This window comes from Condylura cristata, unplaced genomic scaffold (genome assembly GCF_000260355.1).
Source record: "Condylura cristata isolate star-nosed mole 26May11 unplaced genomic scaffold, ConCri1.0 scaffold00055, whole genome shotgun sequence".
Taxonomy (NCBI): Eukaryota; Metazoa; Chordata; class Mammalia; order Eulipotyphla; family Talpidae; genus Condylura; species Condylura cristata.
In genome coordinates, this window is record NW_004567156.1 from 1,418,118 (window position 1) to 1,441,764 (window position 23,647).

The window sequence follows — 23,647 nt, forward strand, 5'->3', positions numbered from 1 at the left end:
TCACCCCAAACACAGTAATGGGGAAGGGGGAGCCTGGCTGGACACATGAGGTTCTTCCCCCCTCCTTCAGGCCTGGGCTTGTGGCCCGGGTGGCCCCTGTCCAGTCATCTGGGCGTAGTGCCCTGGCCCGGCCCACACCCTCCAGCTGACCCAGGACACTCCTGCAAGGGCCAGGCCCAAAGCACCGCTGGACAGGAGCTGCGATGGGGATCCCCCCAGGTTGAATGAGACTCAAGCCGAGCCCCTCACCCTGTCCTGCGCCACTTCTCCCTAATCAGGAAGCAGTCGGACCTGCTCTCGCCCTGTTCTTCTAGCTGGATTCGGAGCTGAGCTGGGAAGATGCTCCTCAGCGCCCCTTCCCTCCCAGTACCCCGTGCTCCACTGGTGCCCCTCCTTTCTGGGCTCGTAGCCCTCTGGCCCGCTCTGTTGTTTGTTTGAGCTGTTCCTCCTGGAAAGTGAGGGAGGGTGGGAGAACCTGCTAGAGTGCAGAAGACCCAGGGAGGCTGTTCACCCTCAAGGGCGTGGGGCCCCCTGTCCTTCCTGTTTACTCAGACACACTCTAGGGATCTGCAGGCTTCGGCCTGTCACGCCACGGGCACCCCCGCCCCGACCCCCCTGCCAGACACAGACATACTCCAGCACTGTGGGGGGGGGGGTGGAGGGGCGGGGGTGACACGAGGTGGCACACCCACCCCGCCCAGGGCCGGCAGTCTGCAGTGCCCAGTTCTTTGACACCAGCCCTACAGAAGTCACTTTCCCCCAAACGCCCCCTCATGAGCGGAAGGCAGCCACAGTTCCTTTAACTCCCTCCAAGTTGTTTATTTAATAATAAAAAAGAAGGTGTACACACACAGAAACCTGGTTTCTCTCTGCGACTCCTGGCTCCTTGCAGCTAGCTCCACAATGTAAAAATCTCCCTGTCCCACCCGGGGACTGAATTCCCACCCACCTCCACCCCCCAAACAGAAAAACAAAAGATTAGAGTGTGTACCCTAAAATTTAACCACAATAGCCTCAAAGGAAGAAACAGGGACTGGAGGTTCACAGAAATGAGAGGAGCCTTATGTTCCAAAAGAGGGTGAAATGAGGGTGAACCCCCCTCACCACCAAGTAAGTGCTTAGCCCCACACCCTCTTTCCTTTACTAAGTGCCCCAAGCTTAGGAATCAGGGAAATCAGAAAGAGCCCCACCTGCCCCCCCTCCCACCCCCCAGCTGAGTCAGTGTGAGTCTAGAGGTCAGGGGTGATTGAGGTAGAGGGGCTGGCGAGCCGCCCGCGGGACCTGGCTGGCTGCAGAAGCTGGCAAGGGGCCACCAGTGGCATTGCCGGGGGTCGAGGACGGCTGTTTTCGGAGTGAGGGGGGCACTGTGGAGGTCTTGATGTGAATCACTCTGGTGTCCATGACCTCGCACTCGATCTGCATCATCTCCTCATAGTCCCCTGGGGGACCCCGGCCTGACAGGGTTTCTGTGGGAAGGGGAGTACAGCAGCAGGGAGGACAGGCAGGGAAGAGGGCCAGAGATGTGAGGGTGAGCAGGGATGAAAAGGTCATGGTGGGACAGATGTCACAGGAGAGAACACAAAAGAGAAAAAAATGGAGTCACCAAGTTCCCATCAGCCCTCTGCCTAGCACCCACCCAAGCCCCTTCAGTGAGGGAGGACCCTGGCCTCGTCCTCCCTGCCGCAGTTCCCTGCATCCACGTCTCCCCACCGCTTCCCGCTTCTCTCACCTCATCTGGGTCTCTCAAGGCTCCACTCCTCTCCCCAGCTCTCTCCCAACAGCTGTGCTGCCTCTCCCTAGTAGAAGTCCCCCCTTCCTCGACTTCAGGACCTCACCCTGCACCCCACAGGGAAAGAATTACCATTGGGGGCCATGGCGGGCATCACCAGGGACATCTTAGGCCGTGAGGTCTTGTTGTGGCTGATGGCTGGGAGCAGCAAGTGGTCCTAGGAAACAGGGTCAGGCCGGGAGGGTCAGAGAGTGCTGCCAGCCCTGTCCCTGGCCCGACCCCACAGCCTCAGCCTGAAGACAGACACTGCTGGGATGCCCAGGCTGACAGGATGGGGCGGGGAGGCGGAACTCACCCTTCGGAAAGAGACGACATAAAACGTGTCTTCCCGTCTGTCAATTGCATCCAGAAATTCTGGCTGTGAACGGTCTGGGTGGCGATACAGCTGCAGCTGACCCAAAGAATCCCTGTGCAGGTAGGGAAACAGGATGTGGGAGGGACTAAACCCAGAGTCCAGGTCACACCGGGGGCGGGGAAAGAAGATGAAGGAAGAAGAGACAGGACACCCCATGCATAGAGAGAGAGGCCAAGGCAGAGGCGACCAGCAAGGACAGCTCAGTCAAGAGGAGCCCCTGCAGATAAGCATCCCCTACTCACCTTCCTGGGGGACCCGGGGGCTGGGTGGGGACTGCCTTAACTGGAGGTGGCTTCTTCCGCAGCTGAGACTTCTGGAAGGAGAAGTATCTAAGGATTTGAAGAGGGTGAAGGGAAAGGGAGCGACAGACGGCCCCTGGAAGTTGGCACCACTCACACCTACCCTCCACTGCCCACAATCGCTCAGACCTCCGTGAGCCGTCCATTCCCAGCCCCCAAGACTCTGAGCCCCTGGCTTCAGTGGCCCTCCTTAAGCCAGCGTCCCCTACCTGTCGCTCCTGGGCCCTCTGGGGTATCTTCCGCCGGCCTCTCTGGTGGCGCTGGACCCAGCCACTCAGCTCATCAGCAAGCCTGGGGAAGCAGAGAAAGGGGTAACATCTCTGGGCTGGGCCAAAACCCCCCCACGTTCTTCACCCCCACAGGAGGGAGAAGAGAGGCAGTGAGAGCTGGCGCACGACAGCCAGGCTGTCTGTGGAGGGCCGTGGAGAGACAGGGAAGAAGCGCCAGCTGGGACTCTCCACACCTCAGGGATTCGGTTCGGTTGAAGTGCCGGCAGTCAGAGGCGAGGAAGAGCTGGTCCAGGTCCCTTAGCAGCAGCTCCTTGGAGCCCCCGGGGAAGGCCGTCAGGTTCCTGGGATACGCAGGGGGAGGCAATGACCGGACAATGGAGAAGGTAGTGATGGCAAGAGAGCGACTCTGGCTCTTCTCGAAAAGAAAAGGTAACTTTCAGGGATTACACACCCTCAGCACCCCCAAGAGAGCAGGTGCTCTTCTCACCTGAAACTTGGCCGGCCCGTGGGACTGAGCTGGGGCTCCTGGGGGACCTGGGAAGAGCCCTGCAAGGCCTCAACTCCGTGAACCGGCTCTTGCGCAGAGAACTCAAGCAGGTGTCGCCTCGGCCTCGGCTCCTCCCCGCTGGCGCGAGACGAGGTAGGAGCCAGAGGCGGCTCGCTGATGCTGCGGTTAAGGACAGAGCATGAAGAGAAATCACAGCTTCATCAGGGGCTGTTTAAGAGCAAGGGCTCTGCAGAGGGCCTGCCTGGGCTCCGGTCTGTTCATCTGTCAGGTGCGAGTGAGAGTAGCGCCGAAGGAAGGAAGAGGGGCCAGGAAACATGAGGCAGGAGACAGCCTGACCTGGAGCCTAACCCAGCAAGTACTTACTGATCAGCACTTTTTTTTTTTTAAAGATTTATTTATTGGCCCTCCCTGGTGGCGTAGTGGGTTAAAGCGCAGTACTAAGAAGCTAAAGCCACTTCCGTATGAGTTCGATCCCTGCCTGCCCCGAAGGTAACCCACAGCAGACCTCTCCTGACCCGCCCACTGCTCCCCTCAGCAGTGGACTTTGTCAGTCTGCCTGTTTTGCCCCCCACTCTCTCTGGCGAATCCTCTCACTGCCCTTGCACCACTGGCCTGTACCCCAGTTCTGTATGCATAAATAAACTTATTTATGGGGTACAGGTCAGCGGTGCAGAGGGTGAGAGGATTCACCAGAGACAGAATGGGGAGCAAAACAGGCAGATGGACTGAAATACACTGCTGAGGGGAGCAGTGGGCAGGTCAGGAGAGGTCTGCTGCATGATGTGGGTCAGCTCTGGCCGGGGATCGAACTGGTGCTGCAGTGGCTGTGGACAGCTTCACAGTGCTGCACTTTAACCTGTTGTGCCACCAGGGAGGGCCCTGATGAGTATTTTTTTAAAGATTTATTTATTTATGCATACAAGAACTGGGGTATAGGCCAGAGGTGTGTGTGAGGGGAGTGAGAGGATTCACCAGAGACAGAGTGGGGAGCAAACAGATGGATCTACTGAAATACACTGCTGAGGCAAACAGCAGGTGGGCAAGGAGCGGTCTGCTGAGCCATGTGGGTCAGCTCTCTGGCCGGAGATGGAACCCATGGTGCACTGGATGTGGACCTGATAGCTTCATAGCTTCCTAGTGCTGACTTAACCCCTTGCGCCATCAGGGAGGGCCACTGATCACCATTTTTAACAATGTTATCATCCTCTACATCAGGACATACTATTTATGAGAGAGATGATGGGACAAGATGGTCAGGATGGCTACAAACTGGCGCTAAGGTCCCCCACCTGGCTGTCCATACGTAAGTGGGGAGATCGGGCAGCTGTGAGGGTGGGCTCCACCTGGAAGGTTCTGGGGAGGTAGGAAGGTCTCACCTGACAGGCCCAAAGTTGAAGGCAATGAACAGAAGGAAGACCATGATGCAGACCACCTTCCTGTTTCCGGACCCTAGCTTGAGCTCGCTGTTCTAAGGGGCAGAAGAAACCGAGGGAGTGAGCCCCCTATTCTTTAAGGGCCTCCTGTCCCCGCAGGCCTCCCTAGGCGCAGCTGACCTCAGACAGGAGCACCTCCAGCCGCCGCCGGAGGGCAGCGTTCTCCCGGCGCAGCTGCTGGTTGTCAGCCAGCACCGCCTGCAGCCGCGCCTCCAGCCCCTGAAGATACTCCTTCTTCTTCCTCCGCGACTGGCAGGCTGACTCCCGGTTCTTGATCATTCGCTGCTGCCGCTTCAGCAGCTTTGCCTAGGCGCCCAGAGGGTCAGAAGGAGAATGAAGGGTGGCTGAGGGGGAGAGCGTGTCCCCAGCTCCAGGGACCCATTCCAAGGCTCACAAGTCACTCGGGCTTTCCTGACGGCTACCCCACAGTCAGAGCCAGAGCGGTTTTTCTTCACTACTGAAACATTTCAGGGAAGGAAGCCTGTCAGCCAATCCCTGCTCCTCTTTCTCACATCTAAGGGAAGTTAGACTGCAGAAAGAACTTCCTTCAGCCTGGTTCCTGGAGAAACCTCAGTTCCTTTCCTGGGTAGAGTCTTCTTCCTTCTCAATTCTCCTTTCTAGAGCACGGAGTTTAATGTTGCTGTGATTACACAACAGTTTACGTGGTGCTCCCACAGGAAGCAGCCTGCCTCTTGCAACACAACCCTCACATATGGCTCCCCTGCCTTGATTTACTGAGCCCACCCCAACCCCTCCGCCTACAGTGATGGCAAAGAGTACCCGCGTCTAAGCCAGGGTCCACTCTGCCCTTCAGGTCAGGGTGCTCCCTCATGTGTTGCCCAGCTCTCTGCCATGACAGATTTTCCTCTTCTCTTCCCAATTGGTCCTACTCCTCCCCCCAGGCCCTGCCCTGCCACCCCATACTCACATCCACTTCAGGGGGGCAGGCGTTCCCAGGCATAGGAGCTGGAACAATGCTCTTCCTCTCAGGCCGAGGAGCAGCGGGGTTTGGCCCCTCAGGCTGGACCTGGATAGCACCTTGGATGAGGACAACTGGAGACACTGGGCATGTAAGCAAGGGGAGGTGGTCAGAGCACTTACATCAGGCGGGTGTTTTAGCCACACCCACACTCAGGCACCCAAGGGTTGAGTCCCTCAATAGTGGAGGGCTCCAGGTAAGTCAATCCAGCCCTTCTCCTTCAGTACCTGGGGGCGGCTGGACAAGAGGCTGCAAAAGGACAGTGGTGCTGGAAGGCACAGCCCTGGGTGGCAGAGGGACAGTGGTTATCACCACAGGTTTGGGCTGCAGTGCTGGCTTCCGGGAGGGCAGGGCTTTGCCTGAAGGAAAAGAAAAGGAAGGCGGGACTGTGGAGAGTGTAAAACCTTTTGCCGGGTTTCCCAGGTGTGGGAGCCTGGGAATTACCTGAGGAGCCACCAGGGGGCAGGTTCCAATTACCTGAGGAGCCATCAGAGGACGGGCCCATGCTGATCTGGACAGCTCCAAGGGGGGGACCTGGGACATCCCACAGGAGACACCCTTGAGGGGATGGGGACTCTGTCTTCACTTCCAGTACCTCTTCCCCTATGAAAGCCTATGTGGGGCATTCCAGAGACAGGTGAGTCAGGGAGAGCCTGAGGAGCAGCTGAAGGAGAGAAAGCTGCCATACCTTTGAGAGTCGGGAGGAACTCTGGTATGCCTGCAAGGAGGCAGACTGGCCGATGCTCACCTGGTTGGGGGACTCTGCTGAGAGCAGGGAAGCCTCGGAGTTGATGGAAGAACATGGAGAGACGGGTTCTACCTTAGTCTGGACATCTGGGGGTGGCAGGATGAAACAAAAAGCTGGGTATCAGATAGACACTGGAGAAAAGGCTTAAGGCGGGGAAGTTGGAGACACAGTCATTTCTCCTTGCGCCCAAAAGGTCCTAGGAAGGAGGTGCAGAAGGAGAAGCCATGGAGCTGCTGGTCTCCTCTAGCCTCTTTTTTTTTTTTTAAAGATTTATTTATACATACAAGAACTGGGGTACAGGCCAGAGGTGCAGGTGTGAGAAGATTCACCAGAGGCAGAGTGGGGAGCAGAACAGCAGATCCACTGAAATACACTGCTGAGGGGAGCAGTGAGCAGGCGGGTCAGGAAAGGTCTGCTGTGGGTCAGGTCCCTGGCCAGGGATCAAACTTGTGCTGCAGTGGCTGCGACAGCTTCATAGTGCTGCACTTTAACCCGCTGCACCACTAGGGAGGGCCCCTCCTCTGGCCTCTTAACTTCCTTTATTTTCATGGCTCCTTTCAAAATTTTTTGCACCACTGCTCAGTTTTCCTCAAGGCTTTTGCTATTCTCCTTTTTTCCTCAGAGACCTTGTCCATCTGCAAAGAAGAGGCCCTGACAAGGGGGGCCTGTCTGCAGCATTCATACAGCCCCACGCCCCTAACTTGCTGGATCGCACCTCATCCTAGCCCGGGGCGATCACAGAGCTCCATGCTGACCACGCCAACTCTGCACCTCAACCCTTGCTGCTCCCCAAGCTATCTGCTGGTCACTTTCACTCGCACCTAAATTCAACTGGCCTTAAGCAGGGCTCACCCTTCCTCCCCTCAGCACCAAACTCCGGCAGCTCTGTGCCGTCATGGGCGATGCTGTTGTAAGACCTGCTGGTCACCATGTAGGTAAAACAAAACCCATCCAAGGCCCAGCTTCTGCCCCAGGCACATGTGGTAGTATACATTTGGTAGGAGATTGTCTAATTCCAATATTTCTATTTGAAAATGTCAAACCAATTTCTAGTTCTGAATAGGTAATATGGTATAAAAATCCCAAAACACAGGGCCTCTCTAGTGGCACAGGGTTTAAAGACACAGCACTATCAAGCCACTGTGACATGGCCCGAGTTAGATCCAGGCCAGGAGCTGACCCGCATGGCCCAGCACACCACTCCTGTCTTACCCCCTGCTCTCCTCAGTAGATCTGCCTGTTCTGCTCCCTACTCCATCACTGGTGAATCCTCTCACCCCTATCACACACACCTCTGGCCTATACTCCACTTGTTGTATGCATAAATAAAAATAAATCTTTAGAAAACAAAAACCGAAAAAAACAAAGGGAAAGTTGGTGAAAAGTGAATCTCTTTCACCGTCCACCCATCACTCAGGTCCCCTTCCTCCTCAGAGGCGACCACTATTTGAACTTTAAATCATCTGTTAGGACTCTCCTAAGATTCCCCCAAAACAAGGATTATGCCTGGTGCTTCATGCCTATCAAAGTGATGGGTAAAGTACAGGTCCTCAAAAAACACCCAAATAGGCCCTCCCTGGTGGCGCAAGGGGTCGAAGTGCAGCACTGTGGGGCTGTCCTCAGCCACTGCAGCATGAACTTTATTCCCGGCCATTAAGCTGACCCACATGGCTAGCAGACCTCTCCTGGCCCACCCACTTCTCCCCTCAGCAGTGTATTTCAGGAGACCTGCCTGTTCTGCAGGCATTGTCTCTGGTGAACCCTCTCACCCCCACACCTCTCACCTGCACCCCAGTTCTTATATGCACCAATAAAATCTTAAAAAAAAAAAAACCCACAAAACACCCAAATATGAGCCTCCCTGATGGGGCAGGGTTTAAAGACACAGCATTATCAATCTATCACCAGCCACTGCAGCACAAGATCCATCCCCAGCCAGGGAGCTGACCCACATGGCACATTACTTCTCCTGGCCTGCCCGCTGCTCCACTCAGCAGTGTATTTTAGGAGATCTACCTGTTCTGCTCCTCACTGTCTCTGGTGAATCCTCTCACCCCCACAGTTCTGGCCTGTACCCCAGTTCTTATATGCATAAATAAATAAAATCTTTTAAAAAAAAGCAAAAAACACCCAAATAGGGGTCTTCCTGGGGGCACAGGGTTTAAAGACACAGCACTATCAAACTATCAAACCAGCCACTGCAGCATAAATTCCATCTCAGCCAGGGCGCTGACCCACATGGCACAGCAGACCTCTCCTGTCTCACCCACTGTGCCCCTCAGCAGTGTATTTCAGTACATCTGTCTGTTTTGCTCCCTACTATGTCTCTGGTGAGTCCTTTACACCCACACCTCTGGCCTACACCCCAGTTCTTGTATACATAAGTAAATAAATCTTTTAAAAAACACCCAAAAAGCAGGGGAAAGCTGATTTTAGTAACCCTAGCTTTTGCATAATTGACATCAATCTTTTTTGCTGTTAAAAGACTTTCAATCCTTATTTTGTTTGCCCTCTTTTTAACTTTTGATAGTGTACTAGATCTGATCTGCTTGTCCCTCCAAATCCACTCTTCGCCTTCTCCTGACCTGCTCCGAAGCCTGAGAGGAAAACATGCATGGATTGCCTCACTGGGCTCCCTTGCCTTTCAGCTTCTGGGTGAAGTTTAACCAAAGTGAGGCCATGCCAGGATACCCAAAAGGTATTTTACATCACAAGCCCAACTCATCACCAACCCCGGTTCCTCTTACAATCCCTACCCAGCAAATGGTAACCCCCAACCTGGTCAGAAACCCCAGAAGCCCAGGCCTTCCCTCCCACCCCTCCCCCAGTGCCCAGGGGTCACTGCAACTTGTCCATTCTACTTCCTCCCTTCTGACTTCATGGCGTCCAAACATCTTTCCTTTTTCACTATTTAAATTACATTTTAATGAAAGTGTAAATTCCCACCACCTTTAAATAAAAATGACTTGCATTTTTAATCTGACACTGCTCTGGCATTAGGTCTTAATTGCCTTGTGGTGCAGAGTTACCCCACTACTAATTTCCCAGTGCTCTTGAGACACATGTTACTATGTCCTCTGGAGGAAGTCCTTGTGGTAATTTCTCATAAAATATTTAACTACTTTCAGTTTTGCATTCACTGAAGGGATAGTCTTATGAACTAGAGGAATAAGTGCAGTTTATAATCCAAACATCTTTATTACATCTTTTTCCCAATGGCCATATTTTTTACACTTTTTATTCTGGTAACAATTTGCAATTTATGAGGCTGCTGCTGATCACCACCAAAGTTTTCATGAGCTGCAGGTGGAGGCTGAGCCACTATAATTGGAACTTTATTAGACTTGGTAAATTTGTGACGAATTCTATCTGTACAAATGAGACTCCACACCTGCTGTCTGTCACCATCTGTAGTCTGCCTGCAGGTCCCTGAACTGCTGAGTGAGAAGTCCCTGCCATGTATGATGACAGTTCTCTTTAGAGGCGACAATTCTTAAGCAGTGAGACTGAACTTATGCAAGGAGGTGAAGTTGGGCAGGACCACTGAGAGCAACACTTGAATCTGCTGTTCGAATCCTGCTGTCACAGGACGCATGCCACCTGCGAACTCTAACCCAAATACCTTATTTTACTGACTATGTGGGCCACTTCCTCGGTCCTCCAGCTCCTGCCTTGGAGTTTTGCCTCTCTGCAGCCACCAGAGTCATCTTCCTAATCACACTGCTGTACTGCTTGGCCCCTTAACCCACAGGACAAAAGCTAGGCGTCCCCTAGCAGAGTCGCCACCTGGTCCTGCAGGCTGTGCGGCTGCCTGCCGTCCCCAACCCCTTCTCACATCCACTCTGGAGAGATGCAGGTTCTTAACACCCACACGCCAGTCACCACATTCTTCTGGCTAATTTCTACATTCAAAACTCAGCTCAGGAAGCCCTTCTTCCAGAAGCGCATCCCTCATCCAGCCCCTACTGAGTAACATGCCCCCTGCAAGTGCTTTCACGGCTCTCTGTGATCACCTCTATGCTAGAATGACCACACCTGTGCTGACTGGTACCTGTCTTCCCCCCACCATCCTTGTTTCCCATATTTGCACCCCCAGCATCCTGTCCAGTATCTGGCATGGAGTGGTGCTCAGTAAATGTTTACTGAATAAACACATCTGAGTATTTAAACTTAATGACACTTAAAAATAGCACAAATAGGCCCTCCCTGGTGGCGCAGCGGGTTAAAGCACTGCACTGAGAAGCTAAAGCCACTTCTGCATGAGTTCGACTCCCGCCTGTCCCAGAGGTGACCACATGGCGTGGCAGACCTCTCCTGACCCACCCGCTGCTCCCCTCAGCAGTGTACTTCATCGATCTGCCTGTTCTGCTCCCCAATCTGTCTCTGGTGAAGCCTCTCACCGCCCCTAAGCCTCTGGCCTGTACCCCACTTCTGTATGTACAAATAAATAAATCTTTAAAAAAAAAAAGGCTTATTAAAAAAAAAATAGCACAAATAGGACCCTTCCTGGTGGCGCAGCAGGTTAAAGCACAGCACTAAGAAGTTTAAGCCACTTCCGCATGAGTTTGATTCCCGCCTGCCCTGGAGGAGATCCACATGGCGTGGCAGACCTCTCCTGACCCGCCCACTGCTCCCCTCAGCAGTGTACTTCTTCGATCTGCCTGTTCTGCTCCCCATTCTGTCTCTGGTGAATCCTCTCACCCTCCGCATCTCTGGCGTGTACCCCAGTTCTATATGAATAAATAAATCTTTAAAAAAAATAGCACAAATAATGTTAGTTGTAGAATCAGGAGTTGAATAAATGGTATTGTGATTTTTCCATATGTTTGAATTTTTTTTGGTATACATTTACAACAAGCCCACATTTACTTTCAAATAACACATTTTCATGGGTACTGCAAATACCTTATAATAGCAAACTACTCCTAATTCTCCCTCCTGTCTCTTGTATCACTGATGTCACTAATTTTACTTACACATAATTATACTAAGTGTATATATGCACATTCAGTATCACAACTAAATACATACTATTATTTTGAAACAACTATTATGTTAGATCAATTAGGAATAAGAAAAGTAAAAGCTTTATTTTACCTTTACTTGCATTTCCTTTTTGATGATCTTCCTTTCTTTACTTAGAGTCAAGTTTCTTTTAATAATTTTGAGATTTTATAATTTGGAAAATTTTTATAATCTAACAAGAGGTTGAATAAAAGTAACACAAATAATATGCCTGAAATGTCTACAAATTTTTTTTTGATGCAAAGCAGGGCCTCCCTGGTGGTACAGAAGTTAAAGTCTCAGTGTTATTAAGCTATTGGCAGCCACTGCCGCATGAGATCAATCCCCAGCCAGGGAACTGACCCACATGACACAGCAGACCTCTCCTGTCTCACCCCTGCTCCCCTCAGCAATATATTTCAGTAGATCTGCCTGTTCTGCTCCCACTCTGGTGAATCTTCTCACATCCCCCCACCTCCACCTCTGGCCTACATCCCAGTTCTTGTATGCATAAATGAATAAAAATAAATCTTTAAAAATAAATGCAAAGCAACAGAAGGTTAAATCACACAACAGGAGAGGCCCTCCCTGGTGGCACAACAGGTTGGAGCAAAGCACTTAAGATCTCTGTGCAGCCACTACAGCACAAGTTTGATTCCGGACCAGGGAGCTCACCCACATGGCATGGCAGACCCTGCCTGACCCACCCGCTGCTCCTCTCAGCAGTGTAATTCAGTAGATCTGCCTGTTCTGCTCCCCATTCTGTCTCTGGTAAACCCTCTCACCCCCATACCTCTGCTCTAGTTCATGTATACATAAATAAATATATCGTTTAAAAAATAATAAATCATATAACATGATACTTAGAACAAGAAATAGAAAGAAAGACCATCCCCATCTTTAGTGCTCAGCGTGGTTTCCTATTATCCCCCCAACTTCTCCTGGTTATCTGCCATTTCCCCTCCCACTTTTCCCTCCTGTCCCACTGCCTACACCCCCTGCCCTGACTACCCATAACCACACACACTCTGCTCTGATAGAACAGTGGCTGGCCGCTCATACCTGTGGGATCATCAGAGCTGGGGCCCACATTGATCTGGACAGTTTCAAATGGCAATGTTGGATCATCTCCCAGGAGGCAGAGGGGGGGTTCTAAGGACTCTGTCTTCACAACCAGCACATCTCCTGGGCCAGGAGTCTGGGTGAGAGTTGGGGTGAAGCAGAAGGGGTCAGAAAGTATGAAAATGAGGGAGGTGTTCAGAGTAAGAGCAAGAACAAAACCTTTACAGTTGACAAATCATCAGCATCTCCCTAAGCTGTATCTGGCCCCTTGTTCTTTGTACTTTATTCTTGGGAAAGTGGGTGAAGTCTCATAACTTCAAATATTGCCTTTGAGTAGACAACTTAGTCAAGAACAGTTACAGAATTAACTTCTCAGCCACACCACAGCTACCACATACATTAAAAAGACTTCATTTTCTTTCTAGACAACCAGAGTGGAGGTGTAGCAAATGAGGATATTAAAGAAATGGCAAAGGCAGAGAAGAAGCCCACATGACTCACAGCACCTCAAGCTGAAGGGAATGGAACAGAATCCCTGCCACAGAGAGCAGGACAGTGATGGCACCCACCTGGCTGGTAGGCTCTGTGGAAAGATGCGATGATTCTGAGCTGAGAGAGGAGGAAGAGCAGGGAGAGGATGGCTCAGACTTCACTTGAAGATCTGAAAAAAAGGGGGTTAGAAAGTTACCGAGGGGCTTCCCTGGTGACACAACTGGGTAAGCCGATGCACTATGAAGCTATCCGCTGCCACTGCAGCACAGATTCAATCCCCGGCATGGGAATGACCCACATGGTACAGCAGACCTCTCCTGACTGGCCCGCTGCTCCCCTCAGCAGTGTATTTCAGTCAATCTGCCTGTTCCACTCCCCACTCTGTCTCTGGTGAATCTTCTCACTCCTTCCCCGACCTCTGGCCTGCACTCCAGCTCTTACATGCACAAATAAATATTTAAAAGAAAGAAAAGAACCAGGAAACAGAGTCTGACAAGACTCCAAAAAGTATCCAAGGACTTGTGGGTGAGCACCCCTCACCATGACAACGGGGAAGAAACACATGTAAGAGGTTATAGACACTCAAGTGGAGAACAGAGATGACTGGGAAGTTATGTAGTTACTGGGAAACAACGGGACGATGAGGGCTTCGGGGAGGATGAAGGAGTCAAAGGATCTTACCTGGGAAGATAGGTAGGGAGTCCCATGGGGGCTCCGGGGGGCTGACATCCATCCCCACGTCCAAAGAGCTGCTGCCAAACTGAATAAGGAGGAATATTAGACTGCAGGAGTGAGAGGGGAAAGGGGTAGCTCCAGTGAGCTCTGTCCTGGGGATGAGTCCTGGTTCTGGGACCACTCCCACCCACCGAGACAAGGCTGGGGGAACAATACCGGTACATCTTGCTCAGGACAGCGGAAAAGTTGAGCCTGCTCCTCGGCCACTTCATCTAGGCCAGTGTACAAGGTGCTGTCTGCAAGAGATGCGGAGTGTGAGGGGGGTCGCGGCGAGGCAGCTTAGGGATCCACACTCGGGCCTCACCCCATTCCTCATTGGCTCGGCTCAGCCAGACCCACCGCCCGCCCACTTGAAAAGTGAAGCGTACAGCCAAAGAACTTCAGCCCCTCCCTCTCCGACCCCGGAACAAGTCGACGTTTCCGCATGGGGCGGAGGTCTTCCCCAACTCCTGCATCACCCCGAAAGCACAACGAAACCCCCTGCTCCGCCCTCCTTTGGATGATGGATTCCGTATTTGCCCAGCCTTCCTCTTTGGGCCTCTGCCTCCTTCCTGAGTGCCTCCGGGGCACTGTGCGCTACAGCCCTCTCCCCGCCCCAAGGCCTCACTCCGCAGACCCCAATCCTCCGGGCTCAGCAAGTTGTCGGTGAAGAAGCGCGTCGGGTCCGCAATCTCGCTGAGGAGCATCAGCTCCGCCATCTTTCCCCCCCCCCCCCCCCCAACCATGAGACAGTTCCCAAGGTCCGCCTCTCCCCATCAACTAATCGGTTGACTCTTGGAAAAAGCGGGGGCGTCCCGGAAGCCCTACGGACCAGTAAGAGAACTAGGTGCTGAGCACATGAATCAATAGAAGAGGCGGCTCTTTAGGCCGGGCCAATGGGAGCCCGGCAGGAGGAGGAAAGCGCTTCCCCGGTACCGGGGTGCCATCTGTGCGCATGCGCCAAGCCGGACGCGGCGCGGGAGCGCCTGGGAAATGTAGTTCCCAGCGTTTAAAGGCCCGCCACATGGCATGACTGGCTACTCCAAAATTAGAAGTTTAGGCAACTCCTGGATAACTTCAGAGATGGGTAAGCACCTCAAAACGTTGTACACGTCACCCGCATGGGTTTTTAATGAGAAAAAAGGAAAGAGGCGCACCGAGATCACTGCTACCTCCTCTAAGAATACAGAAGCTGGAAATGGGGTCTAGGATGAAACCCTCCCTCTCTCGTCACCCCCAGAATCTCACAGCACAGACCACAATTCACAGGCTCCTGTCTCTTTTAAGGTTTAGATTTTAATCAGCCAAACATCTTGCGCAGACCCTGAGCCAGCCTTTCATCCTGCTTTTTCGCCTTTATGATCACCTTTCCCAACTCCTCCCGGGCGGCCCGGTTTTGGGGGTCTAAGGCCAGCACCTTCTTGAGGTCAGCAGTTGCTTTTTCCAGGTTCCCAAGGGCAGCCTGGGCAACGCCTCTTCGGTACAAAGCCTTTAAATGGTCAGGTTCCAGCTCGAGCACCCGGTCACAGCTCTGGGCTGCCAAAAGGGGCAGTCCCAGCAGCAACTGACAGGCAGCCAGGTTGGCGTGAAGGGCAGTTCGTTCTGGAGAGCCAGGAGGGGGTAAAGTCAGCAGCAGCCGAAGAGCTCGTCCATAGCACCGGGCAGCCCCTTCAGGGTTGCCAGCTCTAAATAATTCTGTGCCCCTTGCACGCTCTTCCTTGGCCAGAGCCTCCTTTTCGCTGGCCTCTAGTTCCCAAGAGTCCCGCCCCGGAGTGAAGGAGGTCAGTGTGAGCTTGATAGGGGGCCCAGAGTGTCCAGGGAGCTGAAGTTCTGCCTCCTCGCCTTGACACATGGACTCCAAGCATTTCTCTATGAGCTCCCCCCAAGGTTCCTCCCTCCATGGACCTATCCCCACAGTTAGCTCTATCGAGCCCTCTGGCACCCCTGACCCAAAAGGAAGCCCGAAAACCAATACCCGGCAGACAGAGCCCAGCTTGGGTTTGTCCAAGCCTTGGCCACGGATTATTATCTTCTTGACAAAGCTCCCATCTGGACAGTGCCAAAGATCATAAGTTTGAAGGGACTCTGGCATCTCACTGGTTGATCGATGGAACTCATCAGGGTCTCCTTCAAATCCTGGAGCCAGTTCTCCAGTCCCTTGAGGATGCTCTAGAATTTGGCTGGCTGGATCTGGACTCAGTCGCGACTCAAGGCTTTCAGTAGGAGGAGTTTGGGGCTGCTGCCTAATCTGAGTAGTTGAATCAAGGTTCGTCGGGGATTCCCCCCCCCTAAATCGCGGCGGAGAGGTGTTCCTCTCTCCCACTGGATTGACTGCAGGCGTCTCCATTTTTCCACCCGATCCTTTCTTTCCACTGTGGGTAAACAACTTTGGCCGGAATAGGATGGACCAGGTTTAGATCAGCACCTTAAAAAGAAAAAAAATCAAGACAACGGCAATAGCAGTATTCTTATTTTTCTGTCTTCTGGGGCCCGGCCCTTAACATCCTATTGGTGGTTTTGTTTTTGTTTGTTTGTTTGTTTGTTCCTCCGAAATGCTGGGTCCTGCAGGCGACTCCGTCCCACCCCACCCCATGCAGAACTCGAATTTCCACAATTCGCTGCGGGTCGCGGAGCCGCCTCAACTACGGACACCCGATCGGGTCAAAACTATCCCAGCGGCCGAAGCGCCCTGCCTGGTAGCGCTGGCCGGAGCCTTGGGATCACCTCTCCTTCCGAAGCTAAGTGCTTACTGCGTACCGTCTTCGCAGTCTGGCTCCAGGAGATGAGGACGGTCGGGGGGGATCCAGGGGCAGCGGGGAGACACTGACAGCTCACCCAGGAGCCCGCGAGATAGCGAGTCGAGTCAAATTTCTGGCAGCCAATGGGGAGGAAGAAGTCTGGTTAGTGGCCCGCCTTTAGGCCGTGACTTCATCCCACCCCCACCCCGCCACCCGGAAGCTCTAAGCCTTAGCAACCGAACTGGGCCGTGTCGAACCCGTGGAGGCGACGTCTATGGAGAACCCGCGCGAATTGAGGCTGCAGGTGAAGGATACCCGCGGCCGGCCGGTCCTTGTACCTGCGATCTTAGGCACCGGTGCTATGCGTGTCCCGATGTTGGGGGGAACCCACCAGCACTGGGCTCCTTCGCCTTCTCTGTCCTGTTGCCGCAAGATAAATCCTCAGATTCTTCCTTCCCATCCGCCCCGCTCATTGGGGAACCACCTGAAGTGTCTTACATGTCCCCTCATCTTGGTCATTGCCTTTCAGTCTCTTCTCAAGAAAGTAGGTGATTTTCAAATGCCGATATGCACAAATACCATCTGGGAAGATGGTCAAGTTGCGTATTTTGATTTAGGAAGTCTGCAGTGAGGCCTGTAATTCTGCAAGTTTCCAGCAAGCTCCTGGATGATATGCTGTTGTTCAAACGGCCACACTTTGAAGATTCGAAATATTTTCTTCCCTTTCTCCTGGCTCTGTGGCCCTTCAGTTTGTCCTAACTATAGCTATAACTAGTATAACTAGTATAACCTGCTCCACTAGGTGTATGGGTGGAAAATTGGTCCTCTTCCTTCTAATAAAGATGTTGCTTCCTTTTGTGATTCAGCCCTGCTTGTCCAGCGCCCTGCATGGGCACAGCCATCACAGTTCTTCACGGAAGGAGAATTCCATGCAGCGCCTCACTTGGGTTTAGAGTTTGCCATTGCACCCCAGGCAACAAAGATATAGGAGGGCAGGGAGTTTCACCATTAGACACTTGTGTCAAAGCAGTCCTCACCCTGTTCTTGTGCTGTGCCTGTGGTCACTAGCCTAGACTTTTCCCCTCCAGTTTTATTTCTCAGTTCTGTGCCAGAGTAACTTTAGTCCTCTGCCATCATCTCTTCTCTCAGCTAAATACTGTGATTCTTGGAATTCCTAGGCTCCTGTTGAAACTTAATCCATCTTTTCTCCCTCCCTTTTCCCCTTTCCATTTCAGAAGTTTCTAAGAAAGGAAGTCTAGGTTACATTACACCCTAATTACCAAAGTTTGCTAATTTGTATTATGTGTGTCTTAACTGAGAGATCCACTTCAATGATCTTTCAAAGATCAGTTTCTCTCAAGTGTAAGAAACTGTACTGTGCTACAAATGTATTGCTTTGTAACATTCTGGTATTGCTTTGTGTGTATGTTTCAGTTCCAACAGACTCAGTTTCTTTTGTGTCTCATCTCTCCAGTCACTCATTTAACAAGTATTTATTGAGTACCTGCTGTGTTCCTGGCAACATGCTAGGAACTGGTGATATATAGATAAATAAGATAGAAACATTCCCTGCTCTCATGGAATTTGTGGTCCGTCTCCCCCAGAGGAAGGGCCATTATGTGGCATAAAGAAGTGTGAGCTCCTATGAGAGTGAAGGATTAGGGAATATTTCCTAAGGATGAGACATTTTTGCTGGCATTGAAAAAACTAGTTAGAAATTAATTTGGGGCCCTGCCTGGTGGTGCAACAGGTTAAAGCCCAGATTTAGGGAGCTGTCTGCAGCCAGTGCAGCACTGAGCTTGATCCCCAGACAGGGGGCTGACCCACATGACGTGGAAGACCTCTTCTGACCCACCTGCTGCTCCCCTCAGCAGTGTATTTCAGTAGATCTCTCCCCAGAGATCTGTAGATCTGTCTCTGGTGAATCCTCGCACCCCCCACACCTCTGGCCTGTACCCCAGTTCTTGTATGCATAAATAAATAAATCTTTAAAAAAGAAATTAATCCTGGGGGTAAGTGGAACTCAAAGACACCAGTAGAACCAAGTGAACACTGAAATAAATTAAATGGTTATCTGCCTCATTAGGCGATCTTTCTGAAGGAGAAAGTAAGTTGGGCATGCAGGCAGTCAGTTAGAGCCACTAGGGCCCCAGGCTGGAAACCGCATTCAGAAACAAGCTGAAATGAAGGACATTCTGTAGTTTGCTCCACACCACACAGCAACACCTGTGTGGGCCGAGGTTCGCCAGTTGGCCCCATCTGTGCATACCAGGAGCCAAATAGCCTCCGGCCAAGAAGACCCTGGCTTCCAGACTCCACAGATGGCCAGAATCAACTAGATGAGAACCTGTCTTGAAATTCTGCCAATCCTCAATCTCCGATGCCACCAGAACACTAACTCCTTTATTTAGAATAAAATATATAAATCCATGCTTCTTGCCCCTAGAGGCAATCTACCCACTGGGACCCCTGTCTGTTCAGAGGGCCTCCTGTCCTTATCTGACATTACATTTCTTGCTTTTCTGCCTGACTCTAGTCTCCAGGTTGAATTCTTTTCCTTGCCGAGACAAGAACTGAGCAGTCACCTTGGGGTCCAGCTCCCAGACTCCAGGCACAACTCACATTCACAGCTGTGATTATAAAAACAAACACAGGCACTGACACCCCGAAAAACACAATCCAAATCATGTAAAAAAGAAAATATTTTAACTTTTGAACTGAAAATATAAATTTAAGTTTTTTTTAAAAAGATTTATTTATACATACAGAACTGGGGTCCAGGCCAGAGGTGCAGGGGTGGTGAGAAGATTCACCAGAGACAGAGTGGGGAGCAGAACAGGCAGATCTACGAAGTCCACTGCTGAGGGGAGGAGTGGGCGGGTCAGGAGAGGTCTGCGGTGCCCTGTGGATCACCTTGGGGCGGGGATCGAACTCATGCTTTAGGGTCTTAGTGCTGTGCTTTAACCCCCTGCGCCACCAGGGAGGGCCTAAAATTTAAGTTTTATAGGAGGATTCAGAAGTCCCCAAAGAAGACCTGTGTAGGTCTATTGATCCACCGCTCCTCCCCCCAGCCCCATCTGAGCTTGGGAAACACAGGATTGACCCCTGCGGGGGGGGGGGGGTGTCGAGGTTGAAGAGTCCCCTCTTATCCTTTCCAGCCTCCCTTTTATTCCCTTAATCCCAGGATGTTGGCCTGGGGGCAGGAGGAAATCTCCCTCACATGTGCCACTGCGATCAGGGTGGATATTAATCAGTTGCCCAAAGGTTAAGCCACTCACACAGGTGGCAAGATGTCTTCTTCCTATTATGATCTTGTGCTTAAGCTCCGGGGGTGGTTGGGGAGGCTCATCCCAGCTGGGACCCAACAGACCCCAATGGAAGGGGACAGACTCCAAAATGGAAAAAGAGAGGTGCCTCCATGAAGCGCTACGGCTTGGGTGCTGACCGGCTCCCACTGCGTGCTGTCACCCATCTCCCTGCCCCTTGTCTCACTTTGCCAGGCTTTCAGCTCTCTGAGGTTAATCACCAACATATCATAAAGGAGGAGAAAAAAACAGGACTGTTATATCCTCAGGTCTAGCTAGAGAATGTGGAATCAGAGGGAGACACGTTTTTTAAAAAGGTTGACAAGTAGAAAATTACTGACCTGTTGGGGTGGGGACTGAGAGGTGAAGACGGCACTTACTCCTCTCTCTTTCCCTTAAAGATTTGAGAATAAAATGGGAGAAGAGCATTTATAAAGAAATGAAAAGGAATCTTTTCCCTGAGTGGATTCAGTCCCATCCTATCTGCTCCCATAACCTGATGTCTCGAGGGCAGGCCACCTGTCACAGCTCAGTATCAATAAAATAGACACAGGGACTGAATCTTTAAATTAAGCTTTAGGGGTCTCCCTGATGGCACAAGGGGTTCAAGCACAGCACTATGAAACTGTCTGCAGCCACTGAAGTACAAGTTCGATTCCTGGCCCTGGAGGTGACCCACATGGCACAGCAACCCTCTCCTGACCTGCCTGCTGCTCCCCTCAGCAGTGTACTTTAGTAGATCCACCTGTTCTGCTCTCAGCTTTGTCTCTGGTGAATCTTCTCACCTCTTGAACCTGCAGCTTGTATCCCAGTTCTTGTATACATAAATAAATAAATCCTTTAAAAAAAAAGTTCTTGCACTGGACTATGGTGATGGCACACGGGTGATTTGGTGATGGGAAGGCCATGGGGACTACAACTGACATGGAAAAATTCACAAAATGATGTAAAAATATTATATTATTTTTTAAAAATTCTCATTATAAAGAAAAAGAAGAATAAAAAATTAAAAAATAAATTGTGCTCTAATCAGACAGCCTGCAATTTGGAATATCGGGAGGTTTATACCCTAAAAAAAGCATCTTCACATTTCATTTCCAGCTGTCTAGTTATTTTTTTATTTACGACTTATTTATACATACAAGAACTGGGGTATAGGACAGAAGTGAGAGGATTCACCAGAGACAGAGTGGGGAGCAGAACAGTCAGATCGATGAAGTACACTGTGCTGAGGGGAGCAGGAGGAGAGACAGAAGAGGGCTGCTGTGTGCCATGTGGGTCAGCTCCCTGGCCTGGGATTGAACTGGTGCTGCAGTGGCTGGCTAATGCTTGATAGCACTGTCTTTAACCCCTGCACCACCAAGGAGGACATTTTATAGTGAGTTGAACACAGACAGTTCAGCAGTGAGCAGGCCTTCTGCGCTGCCAGAGACTGTGATGTCCAGTCCCTAGAATTTCTTATCACCCCCTGGATACATGCCCACCCACCCCCTGCTGAGGCTGCTCCCCACACTCCTCCAGACCTGTCCTTGGGTTGGAAAATGAACTCAGAGCAGACAGGCCATAAACAATTTGTGGGTACAGAGTTCTTATACTAGGCATGGTATCTTACCTGTTCCCCCAACCCCAACTCAGCCCCTTTCACTCCCTCTTTGCTCTTGCAGTAACTAAGCTTACCAACACCAAATTGTATGAACCCAACTGAGACATGATTTACCTTGTGCCTAAGACATTTCCACAGCCTCAGGTGAGAAAGATGGAAAAGAGGAGCAGAGGTTCCAGAAACCTCTGGTAAGAGTGAGGTTATGGGAAACTCTGAGTAAAAAAAAGTCAGAGATATCTGGGAGAATAGAACGACTAGGGGGGTCACTGAGTCTGCTATCTTTGGTTATGAAATATGATTTTCCTTCTGCAACAATTTTTCCCTCAGAGTAATTAAAGGGGCACTTAATGCCTTAATGCCTGAAGACTGGTCTGAGGAAAACCCCCATTTTTGATAATTTACTTGTAAATAATTATTTTGCACTCCTGAAGTCACTTCCTTCTACCCAAGTCCCTTCCTTCCGAGGTGGCAGAGAGTTGGCCATATTCTACCCTCCTGCCCCAGTTCATAAGAGTATTGTTTTGCCTTGATTGAAGATCCCACTGGCTGGCAGAGCCTGAGGAACTGATTCAGGAACTGGTGAAAGGCAATCTGTGAGCTGGTGGCTGTTCTGTGTTGTCACCCGTACAGAGCAGATGGCACTTGCCCTCCAATTGGGGAAGACTCTTTAAGTAATCCTGGGCCTCCCTGGTGGCCTAGAGGTTAAGCCTCAGGGCTCTCACTGAGATGACCTGAGTTCCATCCCAGGGCAGGGTGGTGACCCACATGGCACAGCAGACCTCTCCAGTCTCGCCTACTGCTCTCCTCAGAGTGTGCTTCACTGGGTCAGACTGTTCTTCTCCCCACTCTAGTGAACCCTCTCACCACCACCACCCCCACACCTCTGACCTACACCCCAGTTTTTCTACACATAAATTAAATAAAAAAAATAATAATCCATAGTATGCAGAATTCATCAATGAAACAAGGAGATAAATACAAAGTTCCTCATTAGTAGCCTAATAAAGTGTGTTTAAAATAGTTAAAAATAGGGGCCTCCATGGTGGCACAAGAGATTAAATTATAGCACTCTGAAGCTATCTACAGCCACTACAACAGGAGTTCAGTCCCCAGGCCCTGGGCCCACTTTTCCCTCCACAGTGTATTTCAGTAGATCAAAAGTGGGGCCCTTCATTTGGGCCCCCACGCAGACTTCATACCTGTTGCAGTTTCAACCTCTCCCAAAAGCATAACTCTATGCCAATCAACCTGGAATTTTCTAATCAACACCTGTGAGGTGATCTGCATGTCAGACACCTCCCTTCCCTCCCCCAGGGATCTTTTCTCTCACTGATACCTTGTTGCACCCTCTTTCTGTCTACAAATACTCTCCATTTTGTATAAGTCCTTGCTATATCTAGAAGGAATGCTGTCAGTCAATGCATGAATCCTTTCAAAAAGTCAATTACATTTCTAAAATTGTGATTAAAAAAAACATCATAGTTCAAAAAAGGTGCAGGTGCGAGGGTGAAGGTGTTAAGTGGCAGGGAAGTTATTCCAGTTGGGGGTGTGATCTGAAAGGGAGCCAGAGGGTTAAGCCTTGGAGGATGGCCATCATTTTGACCAGCAAAGATAAAGGGAGTCATTGCATATGGAGGAAGTAACACAAGGCAGGAGAGATTAGGAAAGTCACTTCACACCCAGTGTTATTCATCTCCCGGCTTCCCAAGCTCAGCTTTCTAAAGTATTCCCATACCAGCTCTTGCTGCCCTGTCACCAGTCCTGGAGCTAACTGGAAGTTTTACACCCTCACATTCTCCTACATTCCATGCTCACCACATGGAACCATATGCTTCACTTAGTCTCTGTCTTTTATCATCAGCATGGAGACAAAAATGCTAGCTCTCCAAAGGCTAAATAAATTCCCCCTTCTGTTTAGCTGGTGGTTTCTGTGGTTTTTATTTCTGTTGGGACTTATGTCAAAATTATTCCACCCTCTTTCCTCCCAAAGCATTTTGCTTGTGCTTCCCTAAGTAGGCAGAGTTCTTGGGCAGGATGAGGCCATGAAAGGCGGCCTTTTGCACAGAGAAATGTTCCGCGATAAAAGCTGCTCCTTACAGTGCCCTGACCACAGACCACGCACATGATCACAATACTAGACATTGTGCTGAGTGGCTTCTGTGTACCGCCTCATTTTTAACTCACACAGCAAAAATTTAGTGAGGGCCTCCTCTGTGTTAAGCATTGTGCTAGATTCTGGGGAAAAAAAAAAAAAGCAGTGCCCCAAAGCCCTAGATCACTATGCATCTCTTCAAGGGAAGATAATTAGCAATAAATATCAATCAGTAAGTTACAATGTCAGTTTTTGTCAACAAGATAGTATTTGGTAAATAAGTATACCAAGGCCTC

At 50.9% G+C, this 23,647-nt stretch overlaps 2 protein-coding genes across 2 annotated transcripts; both read right to left on the reverse strand.

Annotated features, from left to right (window-relative positions):
• Positions 1-802: 802 nt before the first annotated feature.
• ATF6B (activating transcription factor 6 beta) lies at positions 803-14,363 on the reverse strand. The gene is made up of 18 exons (XM_004695158.2): positions 14,251-14,363; positions 13,791-13,870; positions 13,581-13,659; positions 12,977-13,068; positions 12,408-12,543; positions 6,342-6,427; positions 6,071-6,206; positions 5,821-5,952; positions 5,543-5,676; positions 4,735-4,920; positions 4,558-4,649; positions 3,161-3,340; positions 2,907-3,014; positions 2,653-2,734; positions 2,387-2,457; positions 2,085-2,196; positions 1,862-1,946; positions 803-1,466 (listed from the first exon to the last, which is right to left on the reverse strand). The coding sequence occupies exons 1-18, from the start codon at positions 14,357-14,359 to the stop codon at positions 1,237-1,239; spliced, it is 2,130 nt and encodes a 709-aa protein (XP_004695215.1). The 5' UTR covers positions 14,360-14,363; the 3' UTR covers positions 803-1,236.
• A 456-nt stretch (positions 14,364-14,819) lies between these two features.
• Positions 14,820-16,460, reverse strand: FKBPL (FK506 binding protein like). Its single transcript, XM_004695159.2, has 2 exons — positions 16,371-16,460; positions 14,820-16,038 (listed from the first exon to the last, which is right to left on the reverse strand). Exon 2 carries the CDS (start codon positions 15,958-15,960, stop codon positions 14,914-14,916), a length of 1,047 nt encoding a protein of 348 aa, XP_004695216.1. The 5' UTR covers positions 15,961-16,038; positions 16,371-16,460; the 3' UTR covers positions 14,820-14,913.
• Positions 16,461-23,647: the final 7,187 nt, after the last annotated feature.